The sequence below is a fragment of the Choloepus didactylus genome, chromosome 2 (genome assembly GCF_015220235.1).
Source record: "Choloepus didactylus isolate mChoDid1 chromosome 2, mChoDid1.pri, whole genome shotgun sequence".
In the NCBI taxonomy this organism is placed as follows: domain Eukaryota; kingdom Metazoa; phylum Chordata; class Mammalia; order Pilosa; family Megalonychidae; genus Choloepus; species Choloepus didactylus.
The window spans coordinates 87,043,173-87,066,226 of record NC_051308.1 but is presented as its reverse complement, the minus strand read 5'-3'; the positions used below and the strand labels follow the sequence as shown (position 1 = coordinate 87,066,226).

At 42.0% G+C, this 23,054-nt stretch overlaps 1 protein-coding gene and 1 non-coding gene across 2 annotated transcripts in view; one reads left to right on the top strand and one right to left on the bottom strand.

Moving 5' to 3' along the window:
• Positions 1-23,054, bottom strand: part of ASTN1 (astrotactin 1) — a 360,836-nt gene that overhangs the window by 107,919 nt on the left and 229,863 nt on the right. Inside the window, exons 9-11 of the mRNA XM_037825286.1 lie at positions 14,614-14,688; positions 3,318-3,455; positions 2,662-2,812 (exon numbers count right to left, since the gene is read on the bottom strand). Coding sequence (XP_037681214.1) covers positions 2,662-2,812; positions 3,318-3,455; positions 14,614-14,688 — 364 coding nt within the window. The remainder of the gene's footprint in view (positions 1-2,661; positions 2,813-3,317; positions 3,456-14,613; positions 14,689-23,054) is intronic.
• Positions 11,898-12,001, top strand: LOC119528293. The gene has a single exon (XR_005215609.1). It is a non-coding gene; the product is annotated as a U6 spliceosomal RNA (small nuclear RNA).

The following is a 23,054-nucleotide window of genomic DNA, read 5'->3' as shown; positions in this document are numbered from 1 at the left end:
GTGGCTTGTACAGGTCTGTGCCTTTCACGGGTATGTGTTTCCAGTCCTCAGAGACTATATAAACAACAGGGCAATTAACTGGATGGCAATTAACCCTGTGGAAGTCCGTGAATAACTGAGAAACGTGAGCTGCCTTCTCAGAAAGAATCTAGGTTAAGCAGCCCATGTGGACCAAACATGAATCCCACCTGTCTACTTTGAAATCAGTCAGGAAACATGTAGGTACACTCTGTTTCTTCCCATTTCTCTGCCCCTTTCCTGGGTTCCCTAAGGGCCGGTGTATTCAGAGTTTCTCATATCTTTTGTGTTTCATAAAAATATGCCTTTCCCAGGGAAGTCTTTCAGAGAACTGGGAATCAGTGTTTATGGGGAGGGGGGAAGGCAGCCCCCTCTCCACAAACTGCAGCTGGGATGATTGATGCCTTTATTCCTGATCCCCATCTGGAAAACGAGGAGCTGCTCTGCCAACACACCAAGGCTTGGAGATGGTACTGAGCTTAGTTAAGTCAGGCTTCTCAGCCCAAAGGCAAGTCCCTTATCTTTTTTTCTCAGGCAGGTCACAAGGGTCACGATGTGACAACATCTGTTTTCAAGTCATCAGCACCCATGCCTCTGGGGTCATGTGCTTCACAGCCAATGAATAAATCTTAAATCGAATGTGCCTGCCAATCAGCCCACCCACTCTCCTTCCTCAAAGAGTCACGTGGACCAGTGACTTCAAAGTATTATGCTAATACCAAGCAACGGGTATAATTGGGGACTGGGTGACTTTCTGCAGTGGCTCCAATTCTAAAATGCAGCAGCCTTATTGCAAATGCATATTCATTGATACTATTCCTGCTAGCTTCGTCTCACAGATCACAGTGTTAAAAGTACAAAAATACATCAGCATGGCTATAAGGCAAATAAAAGGGGCTTGGTTGACTAACAGAAGGCATTTGATGGGCACACCCTAAGAGTCCCAGGGAAGGGGCAGAGAAGTGGGAAGAGAGAGAGTCTATCTCTGAGCATGTGTGTGAGTATACGTGCATGCTCAAAAACTTAGAAGGGAGTGGTTTGCAGGGGTGGAAAGGGGAGGATGTTCACCTATGTGAACACATAATGTTCTAAGACTTAGAATGACCCAAAAGAGTAATGAGGAAATATGGACCAAATAGTAATAAAAATATGTCTTACCTGGGAGCTCCATTAGACAGTGAAATTGGCTCCTGAGGGACCCACTTAGGAAGTCCATTGCTTAAGACATCTGAAAGTGGAGCAGCTAAAGGGAGGGGGCATCTCTGGGGCATCGATTTGCCCCTTGATCATCTTTGGAAGACATGACCTAAATAGTACTTTCTTTGTATTTTCTTATGCTAGTCCTCTCTGGTCTTTCCCCTTCTTTGGATGGATCTGCCAGGTTCTCTGCCTACCTGCCCCTCAGGCTCTCTCTTTTCCCCTTTTATTGTCTCCATTTTCTTTGTCTTTTCAGAGAAATCAATCACCTGTCAACTATAGACAGTCAAATTCCTGGGAGAGTCCCACCTGGACTCCAGGTACACATCTTTCTCTGATGGAGAACAGTTCCCTAACAGAACAGGTGCTCTGAGATGAGGGAGAGGGGAGTGTGAAGGATGGCATGTGCTCAGCGTCTTCACAGCTTGCCCCTGCTCTGGTCCCCCCACCAGAACATAGCTTTCAAATTGGGAAGCAAGATGGGGCACCATATCCACTCCAGAGCTGGAAGCTCCTGGCCCTGCCCCCAGACATTGCAGAACTATGTGTCTCAGTGGAGCATCTCTCTCTCTCTTCTGCATGCTCACTTTGTGTAAAGATTTCCTGCCTTCCCCTCTGCCCATTCCCTCTACTGTCTATGAGGACTGCATCTTTCTGTTCTTTAAAGAATAGAGACTTACAAACATACAATAGCATTGATGGGTGTGCAAATGACTGATAAAAGGGGACCAGCAGCTGATGGCTTCACTTGTGCCTGCCTCCATTTATCTTCATGGTTCCATATAATTTTCATATTCATGGTATGAGAGATATCTTAGTCTACTCTTGTCTAAATAGTTTCCAGTTAATACTGTATGTATTTTAAAGGTGGCCAAAGTCCTCACAGCTGTAACAAAACGGAAAACCACCTTTGGAGAAGTGGGATCATTGCTATGGTCTCAATGGGGGCACATTTTTATTTTTATTACTTCTCTTCCATTCCTGGCATTATGTAGTTCATCATTCTAGCCCCATAAAATTTTCTTTTGCATTTAGAGCCAACATCACCATATTAAGTAATGTATTAGTTTTCAATTTGTTTGGAGGTATATGTAACCAACTAGACTGCAAGAATGGAGAGAAAGAAGCATGCCTTATAATTCATGAAATTTCCCTTGGAGAGGTATAGTGCACATAGGTTCTCCCTAAGTACTTACTGATTATTCCTGATGAGCTCCTCATCTTCTCTAACAAAAAAAAATTCCTGATTTAGACTAGATGGATTGATAACCAAGAAAGGATTATTCGTGACCTCTCCTTTTATTCATAGTACGTTCTCACTTATATATCTGCGTTGTGTAACCCTATACCTTTCCTTTTCATCCCCTCTTGAGCCCCTTTGACAGCCTCCTGCCAGACCACCATCCCCCAAAACAGCAACTACAAGTTTGGCAGGGATAGACGCACCACGCAACCAGTGGAGTCCAACTTGCGATCCGAGATGCAGCGGAAATTCTTGCTACAGCCCCCGTTATCCTTGCTGCAGTCACGCACTGGCCCAAAGGAGTCCAAGAGAACCTCGAGGCTGTCGAAGGAGGATGAGGTCATCAGCTCCTCTCTGTGGGGAGAAACAATGGGAGGCAGAGAGGAGTCAAAAGGACTCCGGGTGCAATAAGTGGCATTCCATTCCTAGTCAGCAGCAGCAAGTCTCATCTTTCTCACAAAAGTTAAAGATCAACCATAGTCTGAGCCTTGAACTGATAAATTATGGTCACTCTTTCCATATCTGGGAAATGAGCCAAGGCTGTAATGCTTGGTCTAAGAAGGAGGTCTGAATTTGGGCAAGGAAATTAACATTTGATAGTTAGACAGTCCTTAGGGTCTGTGGGAAGTACTGACAAATTCTAATTTTACATCTTCCAGTGTATGAGCTTTGGGGTAGGCAATATTGACCCAGAAAGAGGAGTAGATCCTGGCACTGTTTAAGGGGAATTTGAAGGCTGCCTACCAGTTTCTCCTTCCAGCTTGCTGTGGCTCCTTGCCCAGCACCTAGCGGCTTCGGGTAGTTTCTCACTCAGCCTCCCACAGGAAGCACGGGCCTCAGCACCCAGACGCCCACTCACCTGACCTCCACTGCATCCTCCATCACTGTCATGTCGGTCTTACACTTTGCAGATGGATTGATGGCCAGTTCAGCTGGTGGAATCACAAAGCTCTTGCTGAGAGGCAGCCACATGCCCTCCCCAAGGGTGTAGGTGAATCTGCAGGGACACCCAACACGAGGTGGTTACTCCTGGGGGCACAGTCCCCAATGGGGGAGCTGGTATTGCACCTCCAGCTGCTCCCTGCTCACTCTTCACAATCTTCTTCAGAAAGGAGAGCTTATTTGCCATTTTATGTCTGATTTGACCCAGTCTGAGGGAGGTGAATGGGACAACTCTCGTCCACATGGCCAGCCAGTGGGAGACCTGATTATGGCACCCACTTGACACTTAGAAGTGGTTTTCAAGTCCTAAGAAAACAAGTTCCAATTTTCTGCATTGAAGCCGAGCTTCCCCTGTCTTAAGTCAGATCTAAATGGAATCATTTTGATTAAAGAAAGATGCTGACCTCCCACCATCCCCATCCCAGAGCTGCGGCAATGGTTTCTTTATGTGCTTGGAGGAACACTACCAAGTAAAAGGAAGGAAAAAAGCTCCCCTCTTCTTGCTTCTGTGTGATGAGAACAGAAATGACTGAAGCCAGCAGACTCCAAGGAGTGGAGAAGAGGGAGATGAATAAAGCAGCTCCAGATTCCTTCCCTGCACTCCTACTTACACTCTTAACTACCAGCGTTAACCCTTGGAATATGGAAATCGTTTTTTTTTTTATTCTTATTCTTCCAACAAGGGCTAAAAGAAATAAAAGAATCAATCAGCAATTCAAGGGAGCATTTAAGGAAACCATGAGAGATTATTTGTTTATTTATTCATCCATTTCGTTTTAAAGGCATTCAAATGCTCTGTGTTCACAGTCAAAAAATAGTCTGTGGGATAAAAGCCAGCGTGGGTGGGACATCACGAGGCTGTGGCAGTCTGGCGTCCCCTTCCAACTTAATGTGGAGGGAGGAACAACGGAAGGATGCATGGATGCACAATTAAACAGAATCCAGTGCCGGCAGGATTAGCATGCTGGTCACAGAGCACTGTTTCAGAATCCTGCTTCTTTCTCTCCTCCAACCCATGCACTCCCCTCTCCCCTGCCTTGGTTTTTTGACATGCTAGGAAACCAGATTGATGGCTTGACGTCTCTTATGAAACAAAAAGCCCTGTCCAGAATGCTGGCCAAAGAGCTGACCCTCTGCCTGGGACTCATGAGCCATAGGCAGCTGAGTTACATGATTTAGAGTCCCTGGTGCTAGAGAGGCTGGAAGCGGAGAGAGCAGGCATCAGCACAACTGCAGGGGATCCCTGGGAAAGAGGTAAGTAGGTGAGAGGGATGTGACCAGGATTTGGGCAATTTCTTCCCCACTCCTACCTTTACCCTTGGTCCCCTACTTCACTGATCTGCATTAAGCAGCACGGAAATATCCGAGATGTCTCTGGCTTTGAAGACAGCCAATTCCTCCCACCCACAGGGGCATGAGGCAGTAGGTAGGGCTAGGTCTGTGCAGGGTGGGACCTGCACCAACTGAGGAAAGCCCATTCCTGGGAGACAGAAGAAAAGACCAACGACGTCATTCTTCTGTGAAGCAGCTGGTAAACTGAAGGCATGACTGTCTCTACATACACAGATAGACCCCCCACACACACACTCACACACTCACACATGCACATTCCTCATCTGGCCAGACTAAGGAGCCTATTTAGGGCTAGTGATTGCCCCAAGGTGCCAGGAATCTGGGATTTAAGGAGGAATATGTGTTGACATAGACAACCTTCAAGAAATTGTATGAAGTTTGCTTCGCGTTTCTCAATGGGCATTCGTGAGATAGCCACATTATAATAGTCATGTGGAGGGATGCCACTAGTATTATAATATATTGTTTGCAATAGAACATACACACATTTGCAGGGTTCCAGGGAGGAGGCAGTTTGTTTGAACATAGAGGTGAGTTCCTGTTTTCTATCCATGACTTACAGTTTATAATTGATGTAAAAGCTTTTAGGAAATTATTGACAGCTCTTGCACATTTCCAACAGTTAATTTTCCTTTGGGAAGAGGGGTTCCATGCCCCTCCATTGTGTAGTTTCCCCTTTCTTCCTCTCCATGCAGTACTATTTCTAAAAGAAAATCAAATCACATCTTTTCTCAACTTAAAATGTTTACTGGCACCCCATGTCTCTGCAACACTGACACTCCCACCCACCTCTTCAGCTTCTTCTATATCAAACTCTGCTCCACATTTTGTGTTTTCTACAATGCAAACTGATGTGGTTTCTAAAGTCATCCTTTTTTTCTCAGCTATTTGCCTTTGCTCCCAATTTTTCTTCTTTTGGAAATTTCTTCCTTCTCATCTTTGCCCTACTTTTACTTATTTTCAAACACTGTTAAAGTCTGCCCCTTCCAGAAAGCCCTCCAGGACTTCTGCTGAGTAAGGGGCTCTCCTCTGGGCACCCTGCACACAGCTCCCTGTTGAATCATAACTGCCTTTTCATGTGTCCATTACTCCTAATAAAAATGTGCTCTCTTGGAAGGTGGGGGACAGCTCTTTGCCATCTTTGTATTGCCACTGCCTAACACAGTTTCTGTCCTAAGGAAGAAGGAAGTCACTCAATAAAAATTTACTGACTGATCAAGTAAGAGGATTTTGTTGCATTCTTTAGTTTTCCCAGGCTTCTGGGGGACATGATCTCAATTTTCAAATTTAAAGGTAGAAGCAGTGGTGAAGATTATCCTCCATTTAGAGCAGGATATGAGTTTTTAGGCTCAAAGTTTGAATGGATTCAATGGTCAAGACAGATCTGAGTTTGATATTATATGGAATTTCCTACATGTACTGCTTCTGGGACATTACACTATACCAACTTAACAAGACAAAGAGTGTAATTGCCTTCAATGTCTGGTTGGGTCAGAAGGAAAGCCTGTAGGGGGAGCAAAATAAGATATGGAAAGAGACTAAACTTTACTGAGAACTCTCAAAGTGTCAGGTGCCCCAAAGATCTGCCCCATCATCCTCACAACAGCCCCCTGAAGTTGGTAATTTGGCCTCATTTTACTAATTAGTCAACTAATATTTTAAGAAGTTTAGTAACCTCCCCAAGACCTCTGTAAGTGGGAAGGATGGGATTGGTCTGATTCTCAGGGGTGGATCACAGCAGCTTTCCAGCCCATTCTGGCTCATGGCTGTGAAATTCTAAAGTTTTCTCTTAGCTGCAAAACCTACTGACTAACTCCAAAATCCAAATATAGAATAAACAAACTGTCAGAGAAAAGCTGTGTTCTGATATCTCATCTGTCCCTCATTCACACAGATTTGGCAGGAACAACTTCAGAAAACTCAAAGAGAAGTTGGGTGAGCATCTGGGATGCTTTCCTAACTTGGGCCTTCTCTTATGACAGCTGGTGGTAACTACCACAGTTGATGGTCTCAGCTGTGTGCTGAGTCCTGCACACAGCCCTACTGAACTAGAGCTTGAAATCTGTGGTCAGAGGCAAACACTTACCAGAGAATTCTGGGCAGAATAAGCCTGTGCTCTTACTGTGGCTTGGCGTGAAATAGAATGTGTGAAAAATGATAAATAGCTCAGGGCCTGGCATCGGCACTCTCCCACAGCAGGCAATTCCAGCATGAGGTGTTGTTTCCAAGGATGCAGGTTGTGCCGGTTTGAATGCATTATGTCCCCCAGAAAAAGCCATATTCTTTGCTGCAATCTTGTGGGGCAGACAGAATAGTGGGGATTAAGTTGGAACATTTGAATTAGGTTGTTTGCATTGAGATGCGCCCCACCCAACTGTAGATGAAAACTGATGGGATATTTCCATGGAGGTGTGGCCCCACCCATTCGGGGTGGGCCTTGATCGGTGGAGCTATATAAATGAGCTGACTCAGAGAGAGGGAACTAACTGAGTGCAGCTGTGAGTGACGTTTTGAAGAGGAGCAAGCTTGCTAGAGAGGAATATCCTGGGAGAAAGCCATTTTGAAACCAGAACTTTGGAGATGCCAGCCACATGCCTTCCCAGCTAACAGAGGTTTTCTGGACGCTATTTGCCATCCTCCAGTGAAAGTACCCGATTACTGATGTGTTACCTTGGACACTTTATGGCCTTAAGACTGTAACTGTGTAGCCAAATAAACCCCCTTTTTATAAAAGCCAATCCATCTCTGGTGTTTTGCATTCCGCAGCATTAGCAAACTAGGACACAGGTACATATTTGGGAGGAAGGTCTTCAAGAGATGCATTTTGTCTGCACTAACTCCTGCCATCAAAGGGTCTAGTGGAGGGAGACAGGACAAGATGGTGGCATAGAGATGTGTGGAATTTAGTTAGTCCCCTATAGCAACTAGTAAATAGCCAGGAATAGCTAGTAAATAGTCTGGAACAACTGTTTGGGGGACATTCCTGATGGGACACACATCCTACACCGGTCCAGAATGGGTGGAATGGCTGAGACTGCAGCATAAGAACTGTAAGTAAAGCTCCCCAAACTGCGGAGCTGGAGCCCCTCCCCCACTGGCATGGCAGGCTGAGTTGGAATACTCCCCTGTGGGAAAAAGAAGCGATCCCTGCTGGGAGCAAGGGAAGATAGCTCAACCAAGCTCCAATTGCAGTTCTAATTAATGATTACAAGTTACAAGCACAGATAAACCCAGAGCAATCAGGAAAGGAACCCTGAGGTCTCTCCCAGCAGAGAGGAGGCTTGGCTGGCAAAAAAAAAGATACATAAATAAATAAAAACAGAGGTTTATGGAGTTGGCTGAGCTCAGAATACTAGAAAAGGGCTATGTCCCAAGAAAAGGGACACATAGAACTGGTACCAACTCTGGTTGACTGGTGAAACTGTGATGCTGGGGACTGGCTCTGAGAAGGGGACTTCTTTCTTTCTTTTTTTTTCTCTCATTCTAAGTAGCTCATTAGAGAAAGCCTCAGGCATTTCCCACTGTCAGCACTGACCCAGGCAAGGGGGGAGTTAAGATAGACAAAGGAGGAAGTCAAGTGAAGGAGATAATTCCTTAAAGAACATATCTTTCCTAAGAAAAGGGGGGCAGGGCCCAGTTTAAGTGACTGCCCTTCCTCAGAGAATTCAGACTGCAGGGCCTGGGGAAATAGAAAAAATAAAATGGAAACAGCTTAAGCTTGGCTTCTGACTCACCCTCAGTCCCTGGCAGGGAGCGGGCCTGCACCTCTTTATGCTGGTGGGGACCTGTGGGCTGACAAGTGCCACCTGCTGAGCAGGATAGGAAAATCAGAGTCTAGATAGCTCAGATAAGGGGCTGCCAATCTTCTGGGTCTCATCCTCAGGGAAACTTGATATTGATTACACCCTTCTCCTGAGACCTGGGCCCGTCTGGTCCAGGAAAAGCTGATTAGGGTAATCAAGGAAACTAGATGCCTGGACAACAAAAAATTATGAGTCACACTAGGAAAAACAAAGATATGGCCCAGTTCAAGGGAACAGACTTATACTTCAAATGAGATACAGGAGTTGAAACAACTACTTAAAGATGTTTAAACAAATATGCTAAATCAATTCAAAAATCAAATCAATGAGTTGAGGTAAGATATGGCAAAAGAGATGGAGGATATAAAGTAGATGTTGGGTGAACATAAGGAAGAACTCAAAAGTTTGAAAAAACAATCGGCAGAACTTATGGGAATGAAAGGCACAATAGAAAAGATGAAAAACACAATGGGGACATATAACAGCAGACTTGAAGAGACAAAGAAAGAGTTCATGAACTAGAGGACAGGTCATCTGAAATCCTACAAAGAAAAGAACAGATAGGGAAAAGAATGGTAAAATATGAGCAGGGTCTAGGGAATTGAATGAAAACATGAAGCACACAAATATACATGTCATGGATGCCCCAGAAGGAGAAGAGAAGGGAAAGGGGACAGAAAGAATAATGGAGGAAATAATCACTGAAAATTTTCTATCTCTTATGAAAGACATAAAATTACAGATCCAAGAAGTGCAGCATACCCCAAACAGAATAGACCCAAATAGGCCTACTCCAAGACACTTAATCAGATTATCAAATGTCAAAGACAAAGAGAGAATTCTGAAAGCAGCAAGAGAAAAGTAATCCATCAAATACAAAGGAAGCTTGATAAGACTATGTGTGGATTTCTCAACAGAAACCATGGAGGCAAGAAAGCAGTGGTGTGATATATTTAAGATAGTGAAAGAGAAAACCTACCAACCAAGAATTCAATATCCAGAAAACTTGTCCTTCAAAACTGAGGGGGAGTTTAAAATATTTTCAGACAAATAGACACTCAGAGAGTTTGTGAACAAGATACCTGCTCTACAAGAAATACTAAAGGGAGCACTACAGGCAGATAGGAAAAGACAGGAGAGAGAGGTTCAGAGAAGAGTGTAGAAATGAAGACTATCTGTATGGCAGCAGTACTCATGATTAGCAATGGATGGAGTTCGCCTAAGTGTACATCGACTGATGAACGGAATGGCAAACAGTCGTGTATACATACAATGGAATATTTAGTGGCTACAAGAAAGAATAAAATTGTAAGGTAAGTAACTAGGTGAATCGACCTTGAGGATATTATTTTGAGTGAAATAAACCAGAAATGAAAATACAAACATTATAATGCTTCACTAATATGAACTAACTACAATGTGCAAATGCTGAGAATTGAATCTGAGAGCACAGGTTATCAGGGAAGGCTTATGGTATAGGTTCTTAGACTGTAGTTGTATCTGTTACAGCAACTGTATCTATTCCTGAGTTGTAATGCTTATTTCTCAAGTCTGAGGTGCTGAGCCCTTTGTCTATAACCTGGTAAGTCCCTGTAACTTCAGATATATGTGTGACACCTGAGACTCAAAGCAAGAGTTTGGCAGCTATGAATGTCAGCATACCCCAAACAGCAAATATTACAGAAGCTGAAAAAGAGATCAGACTTCAATCAAAGATATGAATGAAATGGACTTGGTTAGGACTAAGGTAAACCAGACTAAAGGGTAAAGAATGATATTGACAGGGTTTTAAAGCTTCAACTTCTGTGTGCAACAAAAGGAAGAGATGTTTATTTGGTGCAAAAATCTATATTTTCTGTGGCAAACTATAAAATTTAACTTTTATGGTCAATTTGTTCAAACACCATAATTACATAGAACTTTGAATAGGGAGTGATATCTGGTAGGTTTGTACAGGTTAGTGTGAAACCCTGATGCAACCCTGAGTAATTTGAGCAAATAACAAAAATATATTTGCAAAGCCCCCTTGAGGGACTGGGGGAATATGTGGAAATATTAAATTTCCCCACCTGGGGAATTACTGATATTCTCATCAGCATTGGGAACTACCAATTTAGAAGGCTGAGTCCTCAATCTTGGGGTGTGCCCTTATAAAGCTTGTTACTGCAAAAGAGAAGCTAAACCTCCTTATAATTGTGCCTAAAATTCACCTCCAGAGAACCTCTTTTGTTGCTCAGATGTGACCTCTCTCTCTAAGCCAACTTTGCAGGTAACCTCACTGCCCTCTCCCCTACATGGGACATGACTCCCAGGGGTATAAATCTCCTTGGCAATGTGGGACATGACTCTTGGGGATGAGCCTAGACCAGGCATCATGGGATTGAGAAAGCCTTCCTGACCAAAAGAGGGAAGAGAAATGAAACAAAATAAAGTTTCAATGGCTGAGAGGTTTCAAATGGAGTCAAGAGGTCACTCTGGAGAGCATTCTTATGTGTTATACAGATATCCTTATGTAGTTTTTAGTTCATTGGAATAGCTAGAAGGAAATACCTGAAATGGTTGAAATGCAATCCAATACTCTTGATTCTTGAAGATGATTGTATAACTATATAGCTTACACTGTGTGACCGTGTGATTATGAAAACCTCATGTTTCATACTCCCTTTATCCAGTGTATGGACAGATGAGTAGAAAAATTGGGACAAAAATTAAATGAATAATAGGGGGAATGGGAGGGATGGGATGTCTTGGGTATTCTTTTTTACTTTAATTTTTATTCTTTTTCTTATTTTTTTTTTGGAGTAATGAAAATGTTATATCATTTATTGTGATCAACTCACAACTACATGATGGTAATGAACAACTGCATGATGGTACTGTGAACAACTGATTGTAGACTTTGGATGATTGTATGGTATGTGCATATATCTTAATTTTAGAAATGGAAAAAAAAAAAAAGGTCTAGTGGAATTTTGTGATCCTAGTCATAATGGCAAGGACATCTTCAGAACTAGGATCGGTTTGGTAAAAAGACTCAGTCCACAGGCTGAGGGTCTTCGTGGACCCCTGAGTCTAGGTAGGGCACTCCCCACGTGCTTCGGTATTGCAGATTGATTACCAAGGTTAGGTTGGGCACCAAGGACTTTTCCTAGTGTTGTTTCAAGTCGTTAGGAAATACCTGAAATGATCATTCATAAATATTTATTGAAGATCCTGCCGTGTTCATATCTGTGTGTTATATGTTAGAAGTTATATACTTAGAGCTGTATAGGGTAACACCCCTTCCCTCAAGAAGACAACCATTTCATTGGGGGAAACAGGCAGATTAAAAATAAATATAAGTGCTTGCTTCAGCAGAACATATACTAAAGTTTGAATGATACAGAGATTAGCATGGCCCCTGTGCAAGGGTGACATGCAATTTCATGAAGCGTTCCATATTTAAAAAAAATAAAAAATAAATATGAAATACAATAACTGACAAATAAATGTTAAAATGTTATGGTCAGAAGATTATGGAAATTTAGAAGGGAAGAAATTATTGTTTGGAACAGTCTAGGGAAGCTGTCAAGCAGTGTTTCTCAAACCTGGCTACAGATTAGAATTGCCATGCCCCAGTTCCACTTCCCAGAACTTTTGAATCAATTGATTTGTGCTAGATTCAATGGTTGGTCATTTTCAAAATCACACTGGGCATTCTCACATATTGACTGGGTTGGAGACCACTTTTTTGATGTGATCATAAGTTCCTTGAAATCAGGGACTATCTTGGTCATATCTACAACACCTGGAACAGTGCCTTGTAACAGTAGGTAGCCAACAAACACTGGGTTTAGCCAAGAACTTGTCTAGATCATGAAAAATGGGTAGCATTTATATTAGGAGGAGAACATATATGCTTGCTGGAGAAAGAGACTTAAGCAACTGCACAGAGGGGGGGATATTCAAGTTGGTGGGGGCAGTGGGCCAGTCAGAAGACAGGTTTGACTAAGAATGGAAGGTTCCATAGGAAAAGAGCAGCTTATTAAAAGGGAGTTGTAGATTGGCTTCCAATTATGGAAGGATTTGAATGTCAGAACTTAAACTTTATTCCATAGTCCAGGGAAATGTTAAGTGACTTGAAATTCATCAGAACACTAAATCTTGAGGGAATAAAGTAGCAAGTAAATAACCGTTAGTTTCTTTAAGAAATGATATTACTGACCAGGTCATAGAATTTTCTAAAGTGGCCACTGGCAGGTGGTTTACTCAGATCTCAGAATGGATTCAATTAAAGTTCCTAGTACCTGAAATAAGCAGATCTTGTCCCATTGCTTTCATTTTAGAATCTAGTTATTGTCATGTTAGGGACCAAAATGATTAGCCACTTATTGATTAGGCCACTGGCTCCTGAAACAGTTGAGTGCATGGGTCAAACCACCTAAGTGCCCCCCTCTGTAGTGATTAGGTATCGCATTCGGTTGGCAGCCAACAAGCCTGAAAAGCATCAATGGTGCTAGCAATGACAGCAACATAGTTCTTGTGCAGGTTTTGCTCTGGCAGTGATTTCATTAAGGCTCTTGTTTTTCAGTCTTGGTTTCTGACTTTCAGGGAAACTCTGCCAGACTCCCCACCTGCCTTATCTTTATCATTCTTTGAAGGTCCTGGCAGACCAGCAGAAGGAAAAAGGGAGAAAAAAAGTCAGGTAAATAATAAAATATTGTTGGAAAGTTTAAATGCCCAAGTTACCATCCCAGGACTATAGCTGATTGTAGCACAAACCCTCCAAACCAGCCTGCGGCGAATGTCGTTAATGTGGCCCAGCCTGCCACGTAAGGGACACTCAGGAGAGAAAAAGGGAAGGGAAGGCTCTCTGAGGAAAGGCCTCTGTAAATCTGCACTCTAGCTAGGAGCATGCCTTAGGAGATCACTGCAGGGCTAAGCCAGGTCCATCCCCCAGCAACCAGCAAGGAGCAGGCAAATGCAGGCACAAATCCTAACACCTAGGCTAGGACTGGCTGACAGGGAGGGTCTGGGGAAGCGTGGTTTGGAAAGTTGGGCAGTGAGTAAGTGAGGCTCAGCAAACTGCATGGTGCAGTGAAGAGGAAGCATGTTTTCCATTTTCCCTGCTGCTACCCCTGCCACCATTCCTCCCAACGAGGTCACATAGCTGCTTAACTCTTCTCTGACGTCAGATACCCGCACAGGACCATTTATTTCCTTGGTGAGAGGGCTTGCTGATGGAGGGAAATGCATTCATGCCCACACCACCAGACTGGGCAATGTCTCTGGCACTTAGTAGGTACTGAGAAAATGGATGCTAAATGAAGGATTAATTGACAAATGGATGATAAGATCTCAGTTTGGAAATAAGCTCATGTCCCAGCTAAGGCCTGGTGTGAATTAAACTTTATGAAAATCTGGTATCTCATGGCTGGCATCCAAATTTTCCTCTGCTTATGGGTCTTTCTGATATGTGCTATTCCCAGCTATGTAGGTTAAAAAAAAAAAGAAAAGAAAAGAAAAAGGGAGGTTCCAGAGGCATCCAATTTGATCAGGAGGGTGACAGATAAAAGAAAATAATAATGAGGTAGAGCTGAGAAAAGCGGGAGGCAGAGGCAGATTCATTTTGAACACCTTAAGACTGGAAGAGGAAGGTGCAAATTAGATATACAATGTTGAGGCAGAAACTGACATTAATTGTCCGCTCTGTGTGAGTTTCTGTGCCAGGGGCTTTCCCTGTATTAGCTCATATATTCCTCAGAACAGTCTAGCCAGGCATGTAATGTGCCCCATTTACCAAATGCAGAAACTGGAGGGTCTGAGAGGTTAAGTGAATTACTCAAGTTCACAGAGCTAGCAAGGCAGGAAACCAGAAACAGAACAGAAACTGACCAACTTCAAAGTCCTCCATACTCTCTCTAGGCATGATTTGGGGGCAAGCACTTTTGTGACCCAATGGTTGAATAACTAAAAGTGTGTTCAATTTTACACTTTGCCAACAGGAAAGAAGTTCAAAGGAATGTGGAACATGGGATGTGCAGACATGTAGAAGCAAATCCCTATACAACCACTTACCTGAATATCTTATCTGAAGGCTGCTCTCCCAAAACCAGGTCAAAGCCTCGCTGAAATATTGTGTAAGGCCAAGGCCTAAAAGGAGAAACATCACTCAATTAAATTCAATTCCGCAAACAGTCCCTGAACATGCACTGGATGACAGGCACCATGCTGGGTTCTGGAGACACAAAGACAAAGGAGAATAAGACCTGCCCTTAAGAAGCCAGTTAACTCGAGTTCACACAAGATCTTGAATGTGAAATCCAACCAAGACCAAGGTCATCATAAAAACTGCTAAACCAATGGCAAAGTGGAATTTGATAGTTGCAATTGGAACTTCAAATACAGTAAAACTATGTTAAGGTAGACCTCACACATCCATAATACCTGGTCCTTCAGGTATAGATTTAATGGAAACTTATGTTTGCTCCATTGAAGAAAAAGGGGCGGCATGATGTCTCGGGAAAGATGAAGGCTTTGGAATCAAACAGTTCTGGGTTCATTTAAACCCTGTTTTGCCTTTAATCCAACTACCTGACTTTGTCTTGTCAGATTATTTGCCTTGTTGAGTCTAATTTCCTCATTTGTAAAAATAGGGTTAATAAAGGCTGCCTTCAGGACACTGTGAAGATTAAGCAAACCTCTTAAGCCAAGGCCACAGTTCATACAGGTCCCCTTTCCCTACTCAAAATGATATGAGGATTCTAGGATTTTTGGACTGCAACATTGTAATTTTACTCATTCAAATAGAAACAACTGAAATGGTAATTTCAAATAATTCTTAACTACAAGTCTTCTTCTTCTGAAAGCAACAAAACTTTTTCTTTAAAATAGTGCATATCTTTTTACTAACCCAGATATCCAACCCAAAAATTATTTATTCATTCAAGCAAGACTTAGTAAACCCCAGAGCTTGTGCAAGGTACTGACACAGAATGGCATGCTGGAGGGAATTAGCCCTTGCTCTCATGGAACTTACAGTCTCACAATTCACCCAATTATTGAGGATTTTACTGTAGACATTTCTTTGGTTTCCAGGGACTACAAAAAGTCAGACAAATAAATCAATGTAATTATTATTTGGGGCTAAATCTAATACTAGGGTCCAACCCAATGGTTGTCAATGGGGGCTGTATCACCCAACAGAAGACATTTTGAAACATTTATGGAAACTGTTTTGAATGACGCAATCATTGGGGGGCACTACTGGGATTTAGAAGATGGATCTAAGTAGGCTAAAATAGTACAATTTGCAGGAAAGTTCTGCACAATGAAAAGTTTGTCCATATCTTGTAAGCTTTAGAACATCCTGCTGGACATTTTACATAGGTGAAAACCTGCTTATAATGATCTGAGTCTAGATGCTAACTCCCCTTACATAAAAACACAAAGTAGCTTTATGCATTTTTAATATATAATCAAGTTTCTAGGCCTATAACTACCAGACATACATGCTACATACATACTACTATACATACTATAAAATGTTAGAAAATTTCCAAGATTTTTCATAATTTTGGCAAATCATGCAGCTATCTGTAATGTTGTTCATTATCTTTGAATCAACAGTATATGATTGTTACATATATCATATATTATATTAAACTGTTACATTACATATTACATTCTGGTGAATTTACATTAAGTACAAATGCCTGACAACTTTATTATTTCTTCTATTGCAATGCTACCACAGTATTTACATATTACAACAGATATTACATTAATATAAATTTCTTTCTTCTTCTTCAATTACTGCTAGGGCATTGTATTTATTTATTCAAATTTTGTATGTATACAGATTTCATTATTTATGAATTTCATTTAAGGATGATAAAAGTGGTTCACAAAATATTTGTTACAAAAAGAGGGCACGTGAGAGAAAGAAGATGGCAGCATAGAGAGGAGTGGAAGTTAGTTACTCCCCCTGGAACAACTAATAAACAACCAGGAACAACTAGTAAATAATCTGGAATAACTTCTGGGGGACAAACGTGATTGTTCACACATCATACACCGACCTGGATTGGGAGGAATGCCTGAGATCCCAGCATAAAATCTGTAAGTAAAAACTGTGGACCCGAGTTGGGAGCCCCCTCCCCCCATGGCAGCCCAGACTGCAAAGCCTCACTGTGGTAGAGAGCAGCACTCTCTGAACAAGCGACTATACCTCAGTACACTCCAACTGAGGTTTTGATTAACAAATGTGGACTGCTCAATACAAGCTACAAATCACCAACAAGCAGACAGAGGCTTTTAGTGACAACTGACCTTAAAGATCCAGGAGGGGGAGCCCAGAGGACCAGGTGCTATCTCTGGCTGGAGAGTGAAGCTGGGGGGACCGTGGACTGGCCCTGAAGGCAGACTTTCTGTCTCTTTTTCTCTCTGTCAACCTCAGCAGCTCAGTGGAGAAAGCCACGGCCATTTTCAGTTCTCAGCTCTCTGACCCAGACAAGGGTGGAGATAGCACAGTCAGAGAGACAAAGAGCCTATTTAAATGCAAATGAAAACTCCTTAGGAGGTGTATCTTCCCTAAGAGGAAGGAGGTGGTGCCCAGCCCTACTACTGGCCTCCCATTCAGAAACAGACTGGGCAAATTAAGAAAAGCACAGCGGCTCGAGGCCTCACAGGGTGTGTCAATCTTCTAAGACACACCCTCAGGGAGACCTGACACTGAATATTGCCTCCTTCTGAGATCTGAACCCATTCTGGTCTGGGAATATCTGATTGGGGTAATCAAGGAAACCAGATGCCTAGACAACAGAAAACTACAACCTACACTATGAAAACTGAAGTTATGGCCCAGTCAAAGAACAAACTTACACTTCAACTGAGATACAGGAATTTAAACAACTAATGCTAAATCAATTCAAACAATTTAGGGAAGATATGGCAAAAGAGATAAAGTATATAATGAAAATACTGGGTGTACATAAGGTAGAAATCAAAACTTCAAAAAAACAACTGGCAGAATCTATGGAAATGAAAGGCACAACACAAGAGATGAAAGGCACAATGGAGACATATCACAGCAGAAGAAAACACTCAGGAACTGGGAAACAAGACACCTGAAAGCCTACACACAAAAGAACAGATAGAGAAAAGAATAGAAAAATATGAGCAACATCTCAGGCAATTGAATGACAACATGAAATGCATGAATGTATGTGTCATGGGTATCCCAGAAGGAGAAGAGAAGGAAAGGGGGCAGAAGCAATAACAGAGGAAATAATCAACAAAAATTTCCCATCTCTTAAGAAAGACGTAAAATTACAGATCCAAGAAGTGCAGTGTACCCCAAACAGAATAGATCTGAATAGGCCTATGCCAAGACACTTAATAATCAGATTAGCAAACATCAAAGACAGAGAGAGAATCCTGAAAGCAGCAAGAGAAAAGCGATCCATTGCATACAAAGGAAGCTTGATAAGACTATGTGCGGATTTCTCAATAGAAACCGTGGAGGCAAGAAGGAAGTGGTGTGATATATTTAAGATACTGAAAGAGAAAAACTGCCAACCAAGAATCCTACATCTGGCAAAACTCTCCTTCAAAAGGGAAAATTTAAAATATTTTCTGACAAAAAGACAATGACAGAGTTTGTGAACAAGATACCTGCACTACAGGAAATACTAAAGGGAGCAACTACAGAGTGATAGGAAAAGACAGGAGTGAGAGGTTTGGAATATAACCTTGGGTGATGGTAGCACAGCAATATAAGTACACTGAACAAAGATGACTGTGAGTATGGTTGAAAGAGGAAGGTTAGGAGCATGTGGGACACCAGAAGGAAAGAGGAAAGATAAAGACTGGAACTGTATAACAGTGAAACCTAGAGTGCTCAACAATTGTGATAAAATGTACAAATATGTTTTTATGTGAGGGAGAACAAATGAATGTCAGCCTTGCAAGGTGTTAAAAATAGGGTGGTATTGGGGGAAAAATACAATCAATGCAAACTAGAGACTATAATTAACAGAAGCATTGTATCATGCTTCATTTAATGTAACAAAGGCAATACACCAAAGCTAAATGCATATAAAAGGGGGACATAAGGGAGGGGTATGAGACTCTTGGCATTGGTGATGTTGTCTGAGTCTTTATTCTACTTTAGTTTCATGCTATCTTTCCTTTTGTTGCTTCCTAGCTGTCATGTTTTGTTTTGTTATGTTTTTTTTCTCTTTCTTTTTTCTTTTCCTTTGTTTCTCTACATTCTTTGACTCTTTCTCCTTCTTTGTGTCCTTATATAGACAGTGGCGATGGTGGTGAATACATAAATATGTGACTATACAGGGAACCATCGTTTGTTTACTTAGGATAGAATGTATGGCATATGAACAAAACCATCTTTAAAAATAATGGGTTGATGAAGAAACCTTGAGGACACTATTTTGAATGAAATAAGTCAGACACATATGGACAAATACTGCAGGGTCTCACTGATATGAACTATTTATAATGTGTAAACTCATAGACATGAAATATAAGTTACCAGGATATAGAACAAGGCTAAAGAATGGGGAGCATTTGCTTATTATGAGCAGAATATTCAACTAGGTTCAACTTAAGTGTTTGAAAATGGGCAGAGGTGATGGTAGCACTTTGTGACAATAACTAACAGTGTTGAATAGTGTGTCAATGTGGTGGAAAGGGTAAGCTCAGAGTCACATATGTCACCAGAAGGAAAGTTAGAGGTTAAAAGATGGGAATGTATAAAACAGTGAATCCTGTGGTGGGCAATGTCTGTCCATGATTAAGTGTACAAATGTTAGAAATCTCTTTCATGAACTAGAACAAATGTGTGACACTATAACTAGAAGTTAAGAATAGAGGGGCAGGAGGCGGGGCAAGATGGCAGACTGGTGAGCTGTATGTTTTAGTTACTCCTCCAGGAAAGTAGGTAGAAAGCCAGGAACTGCGTGGACTGGACACCACAGAGCAATCTGTCTTTGGGCATACTTCATACAACACTCATGAAAATGTCGAACTGCTGAGATCAGCGAAATCTGTAAGTTTTTGCGGCCAGGGGACCCGCGCCCCTCCCTGCCAGGCTCAGTCCCGTGGGAGGAGGGGCTGTCAGCTCCCGGAAGGAGAAGAGAGAACTGCAGTGGCAGCCCTTATCGGAAACTCATTCTACTGATTCAAACTCCAACCATAGATAGACTGAGACCAGACACCAGAGAATCTGAGAGCAGCCAGCCCAGCAGAGAGGAGACAGGCATAGAAAAAAAAACAACACGAAAAACTCCAAAATAAAAGCAGAGGATTTTTGGAGTTCTGGTGAACACAGAAAGGGGAAGGGCGGAGCTCAGGCCTTGAGGCACATATGCAAATCCCAAAGAAAAGCTGATCTCTCTGCCCTGTGGACCTTTCCTTAATGGCCCTGGCTGCTTTGTCTGTTAGCATTTCAATAACCCATTAGATCTCTGAGGAGGGCCCTTTTTTTTTTTTTTTTTTTTAATCCTTTTTTCTTTTTCTAAAACAATTACTCAAAGAAGCCCAATACAGAAAGCTTCAAAGAATTGCAATTTGGGCACGTCAAGTCAAGAGCAGAACTAAGAGAGCTCTGAGACAAAAGGCAATAATCCAGTGGCTGAGAAAATTCACTAAACACCACAACTTCCCAAGGAAAGGGGGGTGTCCGCTCACAGCCACCATCCTGGTGGACAGGAAACACTCCTGCCCATCGCCAGCCCCATAGCCCAGAGCTGCCCCCGACAACCCAGTGTGACGGAAGTGCTTCAAATAACAGGCACACACCACAAAACTGGGTGTGGACATTAGCCTTCCCTGCAACCTCAGCTGATTGTCCCAGAGTTGGGAAGGTGGAGCAGTGTGAATTAACAAAGCCCCATTCAGCCATCATTTCAGCAGACTGGGAGCCTCCCTACACAGCCCAGCAGCCCAGAACTGCCCTGGGTGGATGGCACTCACCTGTGACATAGCACAGTCATCCCTCAACAGAGGACCTGGGGTGCACAGCCTGGAAGAGGGGCCCACTTGCAAGTCTCAGGAGCCATACGCCAATACCAAGGACTAGTGGGTCAGTGGGAGAGACAAACTGTGGCAGGACTGAACTGAAGGATTAGACTATTGCAGCAGCTTTAAAACCCTAGGATCACCAGGGAGATTTGATTGTTAGGGCCACCCCCCCTCCCTGACTGCCCAGAAACACGCCCCACATACAGGGCAGGCAACACCAACTACACACGCAAGCTTGGTACACCAATTGGGCCCCACAAGACTCACTCCCCCACTCACCAAAAAGGCTAAGCAGGGGAGAACTGGCTTGTGGAGAACAGGTGGCTCGTGGACGCCACCTGCTGGTTAGTTAGAGAGTGTACTCCACGAAGCTGTAGATCTGATAATTTAGAGATAAGGACTTCAATAGGTCTACAAACCCTAAAAGAAACCTATCAAGTTCAGCAAATGCCACGAGGCCAAAAACAACAGAAAATTATAAAGCATATGAAAAAACCAGATGATATGGATAACCCAAGCCCAAGCACCCAAATCAAAAGACCAGAAGAGACACAGCACCTAGAGCAGCTACTCAAAGAACTAAAGATGAACAATGAGACCATAGTACGGGATATAAAGGAAATCAAGAGGACTCTAGAAGAGCATAAAGAAGACATTGCAAGACTAAATAAAAAAATGGATGATCTTATGGAAATTAAAGAAACTGTTGACCAAATTAAAAAGATTCTGGACACTCATAGTACAAGACAAGAGGAAGTTGAACAACGAATCAGTGACCTGGAAGATGACAGAATGGAAAATGAAAGCATAAAAGAAAGAATGGGGGAAAAAATTGAAAAAATCGAAATGGACCTCAGGGATATGATAGATAATATGAAACGTCCAAATATAAGACTCATTGGTGTCCCAGAAGGGGAAGAAAAAGGTAAAGGTCTAGGAAGAGTATTCAAAGAAATTGTTGGGGAAAACTTCCCAAATCTTCTAAACAACATAAATACACAAATCATAAATGCTCAGCGAACTCCAAATAGAATCAATCCAAATAAACCCACTCCGAGACATATACTGAACACAGTGTCAAACACAGAAGAGAAGGAGCAAGTTCTGAAAGCAGCAAGAGAAAAGCAATTCACCACATACAAAGGAAACAGCATAAGACTAAGTAGTGACTACTCAGCATCCACCATGGAGGCGAGAAGGCAGTGGCACAATATAATTAAAATACTGAGTGAGAAAAATTTCCAGCCAAGAATACTTTATCCAGCAAAGCTCTCCTTCAAATTTGAGGGAGAGCTTAAATTTTTCACAGACAAACAAATGCTGAGAGAATTTGCTAACAAGAGACCTGTCCTACTGGAGATACTCAAGGGAGCCCTACAGACAGAGAAACAAAGACAGGACAGAGAGACTTGGAGAAAGGTTCAGTACTAAAGAGATTCGGTATGGGTACAATAAAGGATATTAATAGAGAGAGGGAAAAATCTGGCATACATAAACCAAAGGATAAGATGGCTGATTCAAGAAATGCCTTCACGGTTATAATGTTGAATGTAAATGGATTAAACTCCCCAATTAAAAGAAATAGATTCGCAGAATGGATCAAAAAAAATGAACCATCAATATGTTGCATACAAGAGACTCATCTTAGACACAGGGACACAAAGAAACTGAAAGTGAAAGGATGGAAAAAAATATTTCATGCAAGCTACAGCCAAAAGAAAGCAGGTGTAGCAATATTAATCTCAGATAAAATAGACTTCAAATGCAGGGATGTTTTGAGAGACAAAGAAGGCCACTACATACTAATAAAAGGGGCAATTCAGCAAGAAGAAATAACAATCGTAAATGTCTATGCACCCAATCAAGGTGCCACAAAATACATGAGAGAAACACTGGCAAAACTAAAGGAAGCAATTGATATTTCCACAATAATTGTGGGAGACTTCAACACATCACTCTCTCCTATAGATAGATCAACCAGACAGAAGACCAGTAAGGAAATTGAAAACCTAAACAATCTGATAAATGAATTAGATTTAACAGACATATACAGGACATTACATCCCAAATCACCAGGATACACATACTTTTCTAGTGTTCACGGAACTTTCTCCAGAATAGATCATATGCTGGGACATAAAACAAGCCTCAATAAATTTAAAAACACTGAAATTATTCAAAGCACATTCTCTGACCACAATGGAATACAATTAGAAGTCAATAACCATCAGAGACTTAGAAAATTCACAAATACCTGGAGGTTAAACAACACAGTACTAAACAATCAGTGGGTTAAAGAAGAAATAGCAAGAAAAATTGCTAAATATATAGAGACGAATGAAAATGAGAACACAACATACCAAAACCTATGGGATGCAGCAAAAGCAGTGCTAAGGGGGAAATTTATAGCACTAAACGCATATATTAAAAAGGAAGAAAGAGCCAAAATCAAAGAACTAATGGATCAACTGAAGAAG